Source organism: Perissodus microlepis, chromosome 17 (assembly GCF_051167445.1).
Source record: "Perissodus microlepis isolate ML-2025 ecotype Zambia chromosome 17, ASM5116744v1, whole genome shotgun sequence".
Classification (NCBI taxonomy): domain Eukaryota; kingdom Metazoa; phylum Chordata; class Actinopteri; order Cichliformes; family Cichlidae; genus Perissodus; species Perissodus microlepis.
The window spans coordinates 24,213,760-24,230,965 of NC_140477.1; the positions used below are offsets into that span (position 1 = coordinate 24,213,760).

Genomic DNA, 17,206 nt, shown 5'->3' on the forward strand with positions numbered 1-17,206 from the left:
GAGTACTCTGCTTTGCCCTCCTATGTTCACACCTGCTCCTCCCATTCCTTATGCTCAGTCATTCTCATTGCCCATTTTCTCAATTATTAAGCCAAAAATGTAAGATAAAATGACCTGGTTATGATCGCTCACCAACCTCATATTTTACTGATACTACAGTTTAACCTATCACTGTAATAATGGGCACAAAATTAATAGTCTTATTTTTTTTAATCAAATTTCTAAATCCAGAATTAATCATGTAATTTATGTGCTCTGTGAAACCGCCAAAGCCTGACAGTTCAGCAGTTATTTCCCTTCTTAGCTTCAGGTCCTTGTCCAGTAAATTACTTTTTTACCTCTCAGAAATCAGACATTTTTGTACCATTGATACTTGGCTTTAACCAGGGCACCGCTGCCCCTTGTGCCCCCCTTAACTGCTCCACACTCTTATTTTGAAACCACAGGAGATCGTGCTTTCACTTTGTAATGGCCAAACGTCAAAACTGCCTTCATCAGCCATCAGGTGTGCTAAATCTGTGGTTCGTTTCAAAAAACCAATTTCTGTAGGTTAGCTTTTCTTAAATCTGTTGCCCATTATCTGTGCTTTTTGTTCTCCTAAAATTCCTGCATGCAGAGATGAATATTATATTATTTATTATTATTATTATTATATTATTGTAGACTCACTACGGGTGTCAACAAAAATGTAAAAATAACTTTCGAGTCTTCATACCTAGCCATAATACATTTTCATTATAATGATCTCGTGTTTATAAGTTGTACATTTGACTTCCCGTGTCTGAAAAAGTTGTTGAAATGTACAAATGTAGAACTTTGAATACCTAAAAGGCTTTTTGACACATGCCGGGGTTTATGAAGTTTCATATCTTATGAAAGCAGAAACAGCTTTTCTGAATCCAGCTGTGAGCATGTCCGGTTGTTTTACTTTAGGTCTGCTGAAGTCAAACTCCAAATACCAGGAGATGGTCTCTGGGCGAATGCACGCAGGGAACCGTAGTGTTTAGGCTGTACTGAAAACAGCGCTCTGCCCTGCTAGGACTACATTTCCCATCGCGCCGCGCGCTTTTTCTTCCCCCTTTCCTTCCTTCCTGCAGTCTCGGCCCTTCTGCCGTGAAAAGGAGGCTGTGAAGTCTGGGCTGTCCGCCGTCACTGAGCCGATCCTGAACCAGCTCGCAGGTACAGTGGAATGGCAGCAGAGCGCCTGCTGACGGACCGGAGCCCGCGCTCAGCTGTCGTTCCGGGGTCTTGAACAGCTCGCTACCGCCGCTGGAGCCTCGGAGCCTGGAGGAGCCGCGGGTGGAGCTGCAGCCTGTCAGGCCGAGCCGAGCTGCTGTCATCTCCCGTCCGTTAATGATGCTCAGCAAGCTGCAGAACTGAAGTATCGGCAACCCGAAAGCAGACCAGAGCATTTTTCACTGCTCCCTCCCCCTCAGGTGAGAATCCGGCTGCACACCTGGAGGTTCACCTGCCCCCCCGAGACACACCGACTCGCATCGGTTTGGTAGTTGTCCTGTAAGCAGGCTGGACCTGATCAGAGTACAGGTGATCTACCCTGTGACCTGTCATTTCAACGCGATTCCTCCATTTTGATCGGTTAATCAGGTCTTGATGTAACTTGAGGTCCTCGGAGTCTGTCAGCCTTTTGTACAGGCAGGTTTGGGTGGGACTGTGGTGCAACATGACCCTGACTGAAGCACACTTTGTGTGATTTTGGCGCCTGGTCTAAATTTTCCTTGCACATCGCAATGAGCCAGTGCAATGAGTGTCAACACACTGTACAGATTCATACAAATTAAAAGTGTGTGAGGCTGCTTTATACAAAGCCTGGCAGCAGATAGAGTACTTGAGTTTCTATTGAGGAGGTGGCGTAAATAGACTTCTTACTGAAAGTGCTCCTGATCACAGAAAGTGCTGAACAGAGGGGTCACACCAAACTGAACATCCTGTACAAACAAAACTCCTTTTCCAAAAAAAAAAGAAATATGAAGAATGACTGCAAAACAACTCCAGAGAGGCAAAACAACAGACGGAGGATGAACCTCAAACCCAAACTTAAAACCACACAGACATGCAATAACAACCATGCAGACACAACACTACACAAAAACACAAAGCAACCACCAAGGATCTGGGTGCCCTGTGTGGTAGAGGTAGGCCTTTCACGTGTCTGTACCTACAAGCATGTTTGTCTATGACCCTTCATACCTACAAAACACAGCATCACTGAATGTGACAGGAAACACAGAGAAAAACTGCAGTTATTTAGTGAATAGTAATTGTTGATTAGTGTAATATGTGTAAAGTATAACTAACATGAGAAAACTTTGATGGGATAACTTGATAGTTAACTGAGTGCTACGGGGCAGTTTAACACAGCCAAGCCTTCTTTCTTTCTCTGCATTAGCTCGACTAACAAAACCTAAAAGCCCAGCCAGCGATAATGGTTATCAGCATTCTTTGTTATCCAGGGCTTTCAGGTCCAGGCTCTGTGCATGCTCACAGAAAACAGGGAAAAGAAAACGTATCTTTTGACTCTTCTTCCTCAGCAGCTGAGCACTGCTTATTTCAATAGGTTTCATCAGCAGACAAACAGGTAATAAAGGTTACAAGAAATATATTAAAATATATAACAATGAACTGCAACACTGGCGCTGCAAATAAGAGAGAAATGTTTAGGAGGACTGTTAATTTTGTGAACTTATAATCACCTTAAACTTGCCATGTATTTTTGGTGACAGCTGGACATTAGAGCTCTGAAACATTGAATGTTAGTGTGTTCACGTCTGACGCTCCTCCATCGCCTATTGTACAGGAGACATGGAAATCACTTTAGTTTATCCCCAGATCAGAGCAAAATTAATCTTACTAATTGGAAAGTATTGGCCTACAAATGTAGATGATGACTTTTTTAGCCTTAGCCCTGTTGGCTGTAATTCCAGCAGCGTAAAAAACACTAAACATGTATACGTTTGCACATCACTAACTGAATACGTTCAGATTCCAGTGACCATTTGTGCTGCTGTAACTTCACAGTTGGGCTTCATTTGATGATGTTAGTAAGGCATGGCTATTCCCTACTCCCCAACAGAGAATCACTGAAAAGATGCTGTAAGTAAAAGAATAAAACTGTGGAGGGCCCGGCTGATTTTAAATCGAAAGTTGGAACATAACCTGCTCCATAACCAGGTTTTGGGTTCAGCAGAAGTTACCATGGTAAAAACGAAACCTCATGATGACACTAAGAACTCTGACTTTAAACTTAACATAGCTTCTTCCCGTTAATCTCACTTTGTGGTACAGCCCTCTGATCTTCCCCGGACCTGATTCAGCAGACAACACTCCAGTGCCCCATAAAATAAACCAGAGGGTTCTTATCCTGCTGCTCATGAATAAAATCAGTTTTGTCAAATCAGCATGTCATTATCCTCATGAAGATTGAAAATCATGTGATGAATTGGAATAGTCATAGATTAGACTTGCTGGAGGAACTCTCCTGTTTCCATTACTTCTGGCTGTATCTGATTAAACCCTTCCCTGACCATTAGGTAGCCACGGGCATACTAGGCAAAGACAAACACAAGACTGCTCAGAGACAAAAGTGAGAGACTTGGCACTCAGAGAATCGTGAAATAGAAATCTTTGGGAATAGCAAATATGAAGCAGAATGCCGTTAATAGATGCAGTGCCTGGTGACTATAATCTAGTCCTACTGACACCATAGTATGTTCCTGTTTTTAAATTAAACCTGTGTCTATGGGAGTTGTCAGAAGGTGGATGGATGAGGCTGTGGAGGCATAGCAGGGTTTTAAGAGTTTGACTGGCTAAAGAATAGAATATGTCAAATTTTGTGAACACACCATCATACCAGGCAGCACTGTATGCTTTGTGAACAGTAAGCCTTCGATCAGTAGTAACCTGAAAGAACAAAGAGACGAAAAGGTCCAGGAACAAAAGAGCTGAGGAGAGTGCCGTACGACCTAAGGGTAAAGCTAAGGATATGCAAGAGCTCGTACAGGAGGAAGCCAGAGACCAAATTCTAGAGGAACAACACAAGGGATGGGTAGAGGGAGGAGGAGCTGAGGTTTAGGTTCTTTCAAGTAGGGATGTTCCTGGCGACTGATTTAATAGTCCACTAATGGTGGAAAAAATTAGACTAACTCACTAGCCTAAAATTAAGAAATAGTCACGTATTAAGGTAGATTTGAGATTTTTAATTGAAAATGTCTAATAACATTTATATTCTTCAATAATGAATCATGCCTTAAACGTGCGGCACCTCGAATGGTGCATTATCAACATTACACGTTATAGACCAGACAGACAAGGGGTTCCACTATGACCCTCTCCTGAATGACTGAACTCTTCACTCTATCGCTAAGGGAAAGCCCATCTACCTTTTGGAGAAAGCCCTTGTCCACCTCTTGTATCTACTATCATTCACAAAAGATGAGACCAAGATTAACAGATTTATGGCATTTCTCCACAACAATGCGCCAACTGGTGACAGATGGTGCAAACATTTAGGACACAATAATTTACCTTCATTGGGTAATTAACATTTTAATAATTGGATTAAATGACTAGTCTGTATGGACCAGTGAGAAGACATCAGCAATTAGTCGGCTAAGTCCCTACTTTGAAGTATTCACTGGGCAGTTATGCAGCATGATGGGGTCTGTGTGCTCTACTACAAAGTGAGTGTAACATATCCAGGGTATATTTCCATTTTCTTGATTCACTTACCCTAACATCGGTTGGTGATCAGGTTACACAAAGCTGGTTATCAATTCGATAAGTTAACCCAGAGTTTCCACAGAGACATTACCAAAGCATTAATGGGAGAACTTCTTTGTCTTATTAGAATGGGGCGTAATCGACACTTTGGAGGAAGTGATTGTCGAAGTTAACTCAGAAAAATTAATTGGAGAGGAAAAAAGTCTAATTGAATATCAATGAAAGTAGCTGTAAATAGTAATACATCTATGACATGGTTATTATTGATTTATAATGGTAAAAATTTTATTTGTCAAGAAATTCACAAAGTCATTACAAGTTAAGGTTAAAGCGATTCTTGGCTGAGCAGAGCTCTGGCCCTTTGTCAGCCTGGCTACAGTGCTGAAGAGAAATCTTGGGCTGTTCATCTTTTCGTCAATCAGTGATGAATAGTCCGATGTTCTAGCGTTACAGGGGGGCTTTTTTTTATAGAACTGCAAACTTTTTTTCCAGGCTAATCATTGATCTTCTAAATTTCTGCCATTTCCTCTCCAACTTATGGGCTATTTACTTTAAGGTGTGCCTTTGAGAGTTACACCAGGGAGTTTAGTACTTCTGATTTGAGGCTTTCTTTTCAGAGGACCTACAATATGTTGAGTTATACGCAGCAAGGGTGTAACACTAGTAACAAGATAATCACCTCTGTAGGGGCAGAGGTTACTTGCTTTCTTTGCACTACTTTGGCACATGACATTGAAAAAGATAACAGTGGAAGAACTTGAACATAATTATGCACTGCAAATTCCATATGGCTGTAACTTGTTTTTGCTTTTTACGGATTTGCTTTCCATGATAAGGTAGCGTTAGTCACAACACCCCCAATCAGTAATGTCACTGTTTCATTGAAGATTGATGGAAAAAACATCCTGTTTTATTAATCTGGAATCAGATTAATAAAACAGGGTATCCTTGATGGTGCTGATGGTTTCCACGTTACTGGCATGACAAGGAGATCCCATATTATTAATCTGGAATCACTTGCCAGTTTTAAGCAAAAAGGTCCTGGTGTGGGTCAGCACTGATGTGTTGCTGTGTTTTCAGTGTCCCTGCAGGCTGCAGCATGGAGCGTACCGGCAGCATACAGCTGGACATCCCAGACTTCAGTAACTCTGTTCTTTCTCACCTGAACCAGCTGCGTGTTCAAGGCCGTCTCTGTGACATTGTGGTCAATGTTCAGGGCCAAAGCTTTCGTGCACACAAGGTCGTACTAGCAGCCAGCTCGCCATACTTTCGGGACCACATGTCTCTGAGTCAGATGAGCACTGTGTCACTGACAGTGATCCGTAATCCATCAGTGTTCGAGCAACTGCTGTCCTTTTGCTACACGGGCCGTCTCTGCTTGCAGCTTGCAGACATCATCAGCTACCTGACAGCTGCCAGCTTCCTGCAGATGCAGCACATTATTGACCGCTGCACCCAAATTCTTGAGGGTATCCACCTTAAGATCAGTCTGGCTGACCTGGACGAAGAGTCCAGGGATGAGGAGGGGGCACGGGGCTCCAGGAATAGTAGGACATTGGAGGCTGTGGTGCGAGGAGGGGGTCACAGTGGTCTGCGGCTGCTTGGCCCACGGGGAGGTGCAGAGCCATGTGAAGCAGTCAGTCCAGCAGAAGAGCCACTTAGCCCAGTTCCAGCGGTGGAGCACAGTGGGCTAGAAGGGCCAGGGACCACCAGTGGAAGAGCAGGCAAAGAACCGATACTACGCATCAACCGAGCTGGTCAGTGGTATGTGGAGACCAGCAGTGAACCAGAACGGACCGGCAGCGCTGAGGAGAGCAGCATGGATGGGATCAGGATAAAAACAGAGAGGATGGAGGAATGGATTGGAACAGAAGAGCACCAGGAGGAGGGAGGGCCAGTGGAAGAGGGGGCCACGGTGATGATTGACACATCAGGACGCAGTACACTGGTGACTGGACCAGTAGGAACGCTGGGGGCCCGTAGTATCCAGCCATCCTCCAGCTTCAGCGAGACAGACAGGTGAGTCATAGCTAAGATATTCCTCCATGGTTCACTGACTGGTCTGCAGACACCTAATGATGATGATTTGTGTGTGGGTTTTGTTCCCCTTTCCTTTTAAATTAACTGATTTTTGATGTCAGGTTTAGTCCCACTGGCAGCGTGGTCGTCCTGACAGAACGTCAGAGAGCAAAGAGCGAGTCTCCTAGCAGGGCAGATGAGTTGCGACAGCCAAGCTCACAGGTACAAACACAAACTGTCATAGTTAGTAAGCCAGTAGAGACCAACCTTTTTTTTTTTTTTTTTTCTTTTACAGACAACTGAAATTATTAAAACACCATGTTTCTTTTCCATGGATAAGAATCATGGAGGAAGTTACCAGGAAAGAGTCAGCAATATGGAGATCTGTCACATTTGTCCCTGTCACTCTCTTTCACCTTTTCTTGCTCTCATGTTACGTTTGACACCTTATTGGGAATGTTTTGTTACACTCATGGCCAAATGAGGAAGTGCGGTGTTCACACTGAAAGTGAGAGCAATGTGGACTCTTCTAGGGTGGACATAAATCACAGAGAAACACAGTAAAGAAATTTAGATATATGAAGTGAATAGTAAATACTTTTTTTTTTATATGCGTCCTGTTGGTATGTGTTATTTAATTATTAAATACAACTTCACTAAGCTTATATAGTAATATGTAATGATTTACAAAACAACTGGAAACCCAGTGGCTCGTGGTTACTGGCTTACAAAGTGGTTCTTAAATAGATACAGAGTCTATTTAGTGATTACCAGCCTAGTCATGATAAAGGATCACTAGACTCTTCCTGTAGATATGCAACAACCTAAAGAAAAGCACTGTTTTTTTTTCTGAATCCCATAACAACAAAAAATAAAGTACTGTGTGATCATTTTGTACATCATTGAAAATTGGCAAAAAGTCATATTTTGGTCAAATTTTAACAAAGTTCCAAGTAGAGCTTAAACATTCAACTAGAAGAAATGGGAGTGAGACAAAACATTTTTTTGAGCATGCAATTTATTGAAAACGCTTAGTTTTTACTAAGCTGTTTTACAGCTGATCAAAAGTTTAAGACTGCAAAAAACCAGAAAACCCCCCTAAAACAGAAATCAATATTCCAAACATGAACTCAGTAATGAGTAGCTCCGCCGTTATTGTTGATCACTTCAAAAATCTGTTGCAGCATGCTTGATGCAAACGTTTCCATGAGGTGAGTGGGAAGATTTCTCCAAGTGGTGAAAACGGCTGCACAAAGGGCATCTACTGTCTGGAACTGTTGTCCATTTTTGTAAACTTCCCCTGCCATCCATCTCCAAAGGTTCTCAGTTGGATTTAGATCAGGGGAACACGCAGGATGGTCCAACAGAGTGATGTTATTCTCCTGGAAAAAGTCCCTTGCTTTGTGGGTATTGTGTACTGTAGCGTTGTCCTGTTGAAAAACTCAGTCGTTACCACACAGACGAGGGCCCTCAGTCATGAGGAATGCTTTCTGTAACATCTGGACATAGCCAGCGGCCGTTTGATGCCCCTACACCTCCTGAAGCTCCATTGTTCCATTTAAGGAAAAAGCCCCCCAGACAACTATGGTGCCCCCTCCACTGTGGCGCGTAGAAAACATCTCAGGTGGGATCTGCTTGCCATTCCAGTAACATTGGAAACCATCAAAAGCACTTTGTCTCTCTCCCATTTCTTCTTGTTGCATGTTGAAGCTCTACTTGGAACCTTGTTGAGATCTAACCATGCAAAATATGATTTATTTATTTTTTTGCCATTTTTCAAGTGGTCTTAAACTTTTGATTGGACCTTTCCTGCTGAATAACCATTCTAACCTTTTGAAGGACTTTTAAAATCTCCTTATTGTGCAGTAATACAAAAACAATAAGGGTACATTTAAATCACATATTGAATTAAATTAAGTTGAAAGTCTTTACTGATATATGTTATCATAAATGATACAACTGTCAGTGTAAATGGAAAAACTGATCCACCCTTTGAGGGCTCGACTCACTAAAAATGAAAGATAAAAAATATCATCACAGGCTTGAGTCATAATGTGGGTTAGTAGTGTGTATGGCCTCATTGTACCCATACGCACTGCTAACAACATCTGGTCTTTATGTTGACGAGATGATTGATGTCCCAGGGAATCTATTATAGTTTGAATTCAGTTTTATTTATATAGCACCAAATCATAACAACAGTTGTTTCAAGGTGCTTTATGTTGTAACATAAAGACACTACAATAATACTTTTTTTTTTTAAAAGAGAAAACTGTTGACAGTTTCTTACGGACATTAACATACTCAGGTAACACAAATTTGACCGACAACAGAGAGCGTGATGCAGGAGGACAGTACAATTTGTTCAGGGCATGTTTATCTAAAATGATCTAAAGTCTTATTTGATTCATTCTGTCATGGTGTCCACTATGTTAACGTTTAATTTTGCATTTCATTCTACCCATCAGGGAGAGGAGCATACAACGTTTGATATGGGCGGTTATGAGGACTACTTGAGGGAGCAGGTAGGAGATCGCTGGTTCCGCTACAATCCACGCCTCACCTGCATCTACTGCTGCAAATCCTTCAACCAGAAAGGGAGCCTAGACCGTCACATGCGCCTACATATGGGTATAACACCATTTGTCTGCCGCATCTGTGGGAAGAAGTACACCCGTAAAGACCAGCTGGAGTACCATATCCGCAAGCACACTGGCAACAAACCTTTCCACTGCCACGTTTGTGGGAAGAGCTTCCCCTTCCAGGCCATCCTCAACCAGCATTTCCGCAAAAACCACCCAGGCTGCGCACCCCAGGAAGCCCACAGCGCCTCTCCTGAGACTACCACCGCTTCAGTTACATCCAGGGGTGGTCCCAGTGATGAGGCCTCCCCTAGTCAGGAGGAATCTGAAGGTGGAGGAGGTAATAGTGCTGGAGGGCAATATGGAGAGGGTCCCCAAGCCTCTGTTTCTACAACAGGACCAGACTGACCCCAGTGAAGGAAGGAACATGGGGTGGGGGGTGAGTGGGGCAGCATGATCCTGTTGTAACCAAAGCTAACAGGATGTTAAACCCGCTGAAGTCAAAGGACCCCTCAGAGTCTGAAATGAGATTTATCCGCTTTAAACCGCATCTACCTTCACCTACTAAACCGAACAGATTAAGCTAAAATGAAGAAATTCCACACACTCCAACAACCTCATATGCCACAAAATTCAGTGGTTCTCGTTTGCCTCCGTCTAGTTTATGTTACAGATTTCTACTTTTATATTTACAGGTATTACTGGTCCACAATACAGCATCACAACAGTATGTCTGGTGGAGACTTTGCCAAACTACTCAGTGCCAGTTAAACAATTCAAATCCTTCATATTTGCCTTGAGACAATCTGGAGCCGTTGGATGATGATGATAATAATAATAGTAGTAGTAATAATAATCTTATGCGTTCTATAAGTGCCATAATGGCGTTAAAAGGTATAGTTGCACAAAAAGGTTCAATGAGAAACTTAAAACTATTTAGCTGACGGTGCATCCCAGTGTGATTGGAGTTGCTGGTCTTTCCCCATTTTCCTGCATTTGGCACAATTCAGGATAGATAAAGTTATTACACTACACACTTTGACACTACGTACATACCTCACTGTACAGCACAAAAAACTGCAGGCACAATCTTCTGTTTCACAATATGACCATCCATCAAAAATTGTAAAATGTATTGCAAGACGGTAGAAAGACGATGTAAGTGGACTGGTTCTTATGTAGCGCTTTTCTACTCTGAGCACTCAAAGCGTTTTATACAACTTGCCTCGTCCACGAATTCACACAAACACTTTGCTGTGTGCTTTCTATCTAACAGTCACACACATTTGAGTGACTTGGGGTTAATATCTTGCCCGTGGATATTTGGATTGGAGATTAGAGCAGCCATGGATCGAACCACCGACCTTCCATTTAGAGGGTGACCTGCTCTACCTCTTAAGTCATAGCCACCTGTGTGTGCCCAGTGGAAGAATTTGCAGGTGTAGATGAATATATACTTGGCCGATAAAAATCTGCAAATGTTTAATGTTATTATTTTTGATCGAGAATAGTCAAAAACCCAAATACCTGCATTTTAAAAGAGAGAAGATTTGCCTTCGTCACTGTGAACTAAATTTTTCTTTGGGGAGTATTTTGGGGTTTTGAACTGCTGTATACAAAGTTTTTAACTATTACTGCATCTCACAAAAATAGAATATGGAGAAAAAGTGTGGCTCTGCTAAGATCCTATTGAAGCTGCTCTGATGCCAACTTCGTGTGGATTTTTGGATCAGGTTTTCACATCTTCCTCAAAAATACTCCATAGAGTCTCTGTGGGGTTTAGGTCATGCGATTTGGCTTGACAATTAAGTAGAGTAATAGCATTGTTGGCAACCATGTGGTAGTAGTTTTGGAGCTGTAGTCAGGTCAGTCCTGTTGGCAAAGGAAATTTGCACCGGCATCGCTAGATAGAAACATGAACTCTGTTAATGCAGCCATCTTCCTGGAAGTTTATCCTTTGACATATAAAAACTCTCCACTCAGCCGGCCTTTTCAGCAGTGACCTTCTGTGGCTTACCCTCCTTGTGGTGGATATTAATGATTGTCATGTGGAGAGCCGTCAGGTCAGCAGTCTTCCCCATGACTGTGATTGTGTACGAGTCTGAGACAGATACTGTGGTTTGAATAGAAATTTTCTAAAATGATAAAGACCTCAGTGCAGTATCTCGGACAGTTTGAAATACTCCATTTCTAATTTTCTTGAGCTATAAGCAAACTTCAAAAATGCTTGAAAATATTGACTTTGTGTGTAATTAATATAGAATATATGAAAATCACCATTGTGAATGAAATTGCCAAAATAATCACTTTTTCACTGTAATTTTTGGAGATGCAGTAGTATATCCCATTGCCTTCGAATGCAACATAGGTCATGTGACTTATTTGTGTCACATGAAAACTATTACATGCTTTCATGTGACCCTGTGATAAAGTCACAAGTTTGTATGTATGTATGCACAAGTATGGCCCTGAGAATCAAATGTGGACAGCTCCATCAGCCTTCCGCTTCTCTGGATGTACACGGGATGTGTCGTAGAACAAATATTGAGAGGCATTCTCACGCTTCATGCAGGCAAAATGGATGGAAAAATGTCTGTGGGGACTCCAGTCACACTGGGTTAATGAATTTGGCATGAATTGAATAGAACTTCCTTACAATAGTGTTTTTACTGTGGCAGTTGAACTCAGCTTCTACAGCAGGTTTTAGATCACACTTGACCACCAACAAACTCACAGCAGGAAAACTGGACATGGTCCAGCCTCAGATAAGCTACACAGCTCAATTACCTCTCATCACTACGCAATACAGCTGCAGCACAGCACCACCAGGAAGCGCTCTGCTCCACTCCCACAGAGATCTCAGTCACTTTTCTCAGATATTTTTATAAACAAACATGTATTTATTGTTTTTCTTCAGTTTTCTTGGACACTTTCTTGCTCTGACAACGGGTGTGATGGAAGACAGCTTGTTGTTTGAGGAGAACAAGATATTGGGAAGACCCGATCAGTATCTTGTGTGACAGTTAGTGACGCATTTAATCTACTGCACTTACCAACAAGCCTGAGGGAAAAAAATCAGACTGAAACTAAGAGTGAAGAACAGGTGAAGCACAGGTATTCAAGACACCGACACAGCAGAAAGGTCTGCTGAAGTGACTCCAATTATAGTCAGCACACCGAAGTCGAATCAAAATTTATTGCCATCGCTACTGTAAACACAGTGTACAGAGACGAGATGACGTGGCTCCAACAGCTGTAGTGCAACAAAAAACTACAAACATGACTCGTAGATTAAAAAAACAATATAAATGGGGAGAAAGTCTTATATATAAGGGGGCCAGACCCCACTGACATAGCTAAAAAAAAAAGCATTATTATAAAAAAAAAAAAACTCACCATAAAGTGTCAGGAAAAGGGAAATGATCTCTTCGGGTCTCTTTGGGAATACCTTGCCTTAGAACAGGGGTGGGAAACTCCAGGCCTCGAGGGCCGGCGTCCTGCAGGTTTTAGATGTGTCCTTGATCCAACACAGCTGATTCAAATGGCTAAATTACCTCCTCAACATGTCTTGAAGTTGTTTTTTTTACCGCATAGTAAAGATCATAAAATAATACATTAATATGCTTGCCTTATTTAACCTATTAAAAATATTAGTTTTGTGAGAGTTCAAAAATCCTTCTGTAACTTGTTGAGCACCACAGCACTGCCACAGATGACCTCACCTTCACTCCTGATGTCACAGACATGAAACGGTGACATTTCAGACACTGTTGAGGATAAATGTCTAAACATTCAGAAATGGAGTCTTCACATAAAAAGGTAGACCACAAAATATATACATTTGAATACATAAACAGAACACATGTTACCCGACCTTGGCTTCGTTTTTGTGTACAGAGTGCAGTAGAGGTAATGCGTCACTGACAATAGATGGTTCTGATCTGGATGAACGTTGATTGGATATTGACAAGCCAAACCCTGATAGACCAGATGGATGTAGTGGCCAGGCCATGGAGCTGAACTTCAGAAGCCTCCTGTGATCAGAGTTGACCTGTTGGCGGGCGGGAGCAGGTCGGACTATCTGGCAACCAAAGGAAAGATGGCGTGGCCGTGTGGGCCCCTCAAAACGCCAAAACAACTAAACCTCTTATCAATGAGGGAGAACGAGAAGGTCACAAAGTTTTTGTAACAAGAGAACAATAACAAATCTACACACATTATAAGACAAATGTATTTAAACTACTAAGATGTCTTTGTTTTGTTTTTTAAATATGATTAATGTAAACAAGCTAGGAGTAGGCAGGTAGCACACAGATGGACTGTTACTGTTTTCTTCTACAGAGCTGTGAAACAGATTCTCAGTGGATGGTCAATTTTTTTATGCAAGTGAAGCCAGCGGCTCTGTCCTCAATCGAGTGATTGGAGATTTTGTCCCAGATGCCACTGCAGCCACTGCCGCTAGGCTCACACTTCAGGCTAACCAGGATATCAGGTATACAAACTCTTTTCTTTTATTCAAAGAATTGGATGTTTACCTTTCCCACGTAGCAGTATGCTAACAGCTAAACCTCAGTGCAGTATGCACGCTGCAGAAATAAAACTTACCTGTAAACAAAAAAAAAGCAGCAGGGAAGGCATCCTCACGAGTCGCCGTAGAGGTCGGCAAAACCAAGACTGGGAAATATGAAACAGAAATGAGCATGGTGACCTCAAGACCTCTTTCCACAGAATGTGTGGATGTCTCCCACAGTCTGGGTCGGTGTTTAAGTATGTGGTGATCTTGCCTCTAACAGATGTTTAAGTTTTGTCTGCTGTGTTGGGCTGGAACGTGACTTTGAGCAGGTGTTTTGAGAGAAATCGCGACTTTTAGAAGCAACCAAAAGGGGCTGAATAGAATGACTCGTGCAGGAAATATTGCGTAAAATTAAGCAAACATTATTCAATTAAGTTCCATTCAACAGTCACCCCAAGGTGCTGTGTATTGTACCCTACAGAATAACGGGGAAAAGCACATTTATAAAATATTTCATGTTCCATAAAGTGACAATCAAATGATTTTAGCTGCTAATTAATAATCAAATTCTTTGAACAAATTCCCCTAAATGGACATTACTTTTGGAAGGTATTTAGTATTTCAACATGGCTCCATCACATTCAAATCAGGAGCTGATTAAAAACTATTTAAAACCTGCCGTGATTATACAGATTAAACAGTGCAACGTGCTGGGAGGTATGTGACATGACAAAGAGCAGCTCGAGTCATTTGCCTGAACCCGCATCTAGCAGCAGCCAACACGTGACTTTACAGTGCATTTGTGTATTCGTGTTATTTCCTGCATCATTTTTTCAGGTCAAATGTATCCATTTTATTGTAGTCTTAACATGTTATGTTAGCAAAATAATGTTAGTCTCAATTTCAATTCAGTTTATACAGCGCCGAATCGCAACAAGTCTCCTCAAGGCGCTTTATATTGTAAGGTAGACCCTACAGTAATCCATACTCAGTAGGTATTATAGCAGTTGAGGACTTTTAAGTGTGGAACTCTTTAGTTTTGTTGATATAAGGCTAAAAAGAAGACGTTGGCAGTTACCTGCTATTTCTTCTTGTATTTAAACGTGAATTACAAATCCACAGGTACGGGGCTTTCCTGCTGCAGAGTGGGCCTTTTTGGGGTAACAACTAGATTGGTCTGCATGTAGTTACATAGGATTGACTGTTTCAGCATTGTATTGCTGTTTCTGGCCATTGACCAACAAAAATGCCTTTTATTTCTGAGAAACCCCACCCAAAAGAAAAAAAAAAACTAAAAGAAATGGGTGTGCCACCATTTTTGTAAAATCCCAGATGCATATACTTGTTTTATCATATATAAAGTCCAGTACCAGAAAGCGTAGCCTGAAACACTTTTTCACCTTCAATAATATTTTCTGCACAGGTCAGGATTCAGCCCCTCTATTGATTCAATTACCGACATCATGTAGACGATTTAAGACCTGAGCGTTTCTTCATGTGTTTCATAAGAAATCCGGTTCATTTTGGTTCACTTTGTGTTTTACATTTATCAGGAATTACCCAATGTATAGAAATTTTTTTAGAGCAGTGATCATGAGAAGTACTTCAAAGAGACATTTCTGACAAAGAACAAAAGATTCGAGTTGCACATGTTGACCTGTTCCAGCATTAAGACATTAACTTGGGGTTTCCAACCACCATAGATCCAGGAACAAACAGATCGGCCTTCTTTTTTGTGTTTCACGTTCTGTTTCTGCTTCCTCCTCTTTGCTCTGAGTTGAAGGAAAGCAGGGAAGACTTCGTGTTTTCACTGAGTAATACATCATTTCAAGTTATTGCTGGTAACAAGATGCTCCCTTCTGGTTCAGTGTGGTCCTACTTGAGAAATCTACAGTAGGAAAAGTTGGCTTAGAGCTGCATTCAGAAACAACTGCATTTCAAACTTGATCATAAGAGAATCGCTCAATCAAGTCTTTCTCTGCTCAAACATGCAGCATTGACAGTTTGCCTATAAGGCACCAACAACAACCCAATCTTCATGAATCTGTCCAGTGGAAATAGATGTGACAGATTTCAGTCTATATTCAAATTATCATTCTGTTGTACATCAGACTTGTATAGTTATACGCAAAAATATTAAGAAAAACTTGGTAAAGCAAGCAAATGTGTCTCAATTCACCCAAAATGGGTTGTGAAGTGTAGTGAACACTGAACTGTAAGAGGGAAGGTGCTCAACTGAACCAACCTCGGTGAAATGGCCTCGCCTAGCATTCTTAAATGTTGTTCACTCGTTAGTTTTTGAAGTAAACTGGCCTGTATCTGCTGTTTGCCCAATCCCTTGGAGTCACAAACAGTCTCTGTCATTATGCTCAACAACACGAGCGACGCAGTAATGAGTCAGACATGAGTAAATGTTAAGGCTCATCGCAGTGTTCACCGTTACTTCAGCTACGTTTGCTTTAAACACAGACGGCCCAAATCAGACTTTTCCTCCTCAGTGATTTCTCATGTTCTGATCCGCTTTCATCCTCAAACTGTGAAAAACAGCAGAACCTCCTCATGATCCTCACGTCTTTGAGTCAGTCAAGGTTCCAGCTCATTTGCTTTATTCAGAATGCTAAAGTTTAATTCTCTTGTAATAGGTGCAGTCTAAATTTTCTTTTTCCTACCTGGATAAATCCAGTGTTTAGCACATGAATATCCAGTAACATTGACCACAACATGCCTAACCATGAATCTGATCATTTAACTATATTCACGTAATAACTCTTTAATGTTGATTCCTCAGAGTATATCCTAATATATCAATGCAGAAAATAAGTCAAAGTAAACAAATTTTAGATAGTAAATTAACTTTTAATACTGTACTTTTTTTTTCTTGAAGAGGAAGTACTTAAGTTCTGTAGTAGATGAACCTGAAAGGTTTTATGTGAACATCTTTTATGTTGCATGTCTATTGCTAAATCATGTTGGTGGAGGGTGTGGGAGGGTGGGGGGATGTGAGGCCAAAGGTCAGTTAGTTTAGATAAATGTGAAGATGCTTACTTTCACTATGACCACTAGATCACTCACAGGTTGCATCTCCTTCAAAGGAAATAAAGCACTTTAAGTGACAAATGCCACCGACTCGCCTCTGTCTCCAGCAGCATTCACAAACGTGCGCGTGTGAACGTGACACACACATCTGGAATTCAGCACTACTCTCTCACCTGTTTTCCATGAACATGTTTAGAAGTGCCTCAAACTGAATACTGCAACTACTCCTACTACTACTAAAAATAAAAAAAATGTATAAAAATAAAAAAAAGTTTGTTGTTATTGCAGCAAAACGCTCAGAATTAAAGTATTTTAATGC

At 41.4% G+C, this 17,206-nt stretch overlaps 1 protein-coding gene across 1 annotated transcript; it reads left to right on the forward strand.

The window, feature by feature from the left end:
* The first annotated feature begins 765 nt into the window (after positions 1-765).
* Positions 766-16,968, forward strand: zbtb37 (zinc finger and BTB domain containing 37). Its single transcript, XM_084909952.1, has 4 exons — positions 766-1,436; positions 5,818-6,756; positions 6,879-6,978; positions 9,225-16,968. Exons 2-4 carry the CDS (start codon positions 5,837-5,839, stop codon positions 9,744-9,746), a joined length of 1,542 nt encoding a protein of 513 aa, XP_084766078.1. The 5' UTR covers positions 766-1,436; positions 5,818-5,836; the 3' UTR covers positions 9,747-16,968.
* The last annotated feature ends 238 nt before the right edge of the window (positions 16,969-17,206 follow it).

What these genes read in the sequence shown, in the direction of transcription:
- zbtb37 (XM_084909952.1), top strand. Translation starts at nt 5,837, where the DNA reads ATGGAGCGTACCGGCAGCATACAGCTGGACATCCCAGACTTCAGTAAC. An exon ending in AGCTTCAGCGAGACAGACAG is followed by an intron (nt 6,757 to 6,878) that starts GTGAGTCATAGC and finishes TTTTGATGTCAG; the next exon opens with GTTTAGTCCCACTGGCAGCG. An exon ending in TGCGACAGCCAAGCTCACAG is followed by an intron (nt 6,979 to 9,224) that starts GTACAAACACAA and finishes TCTACCCATCAG; the next exon opens with GGAGAGGAGCATACAACGTT.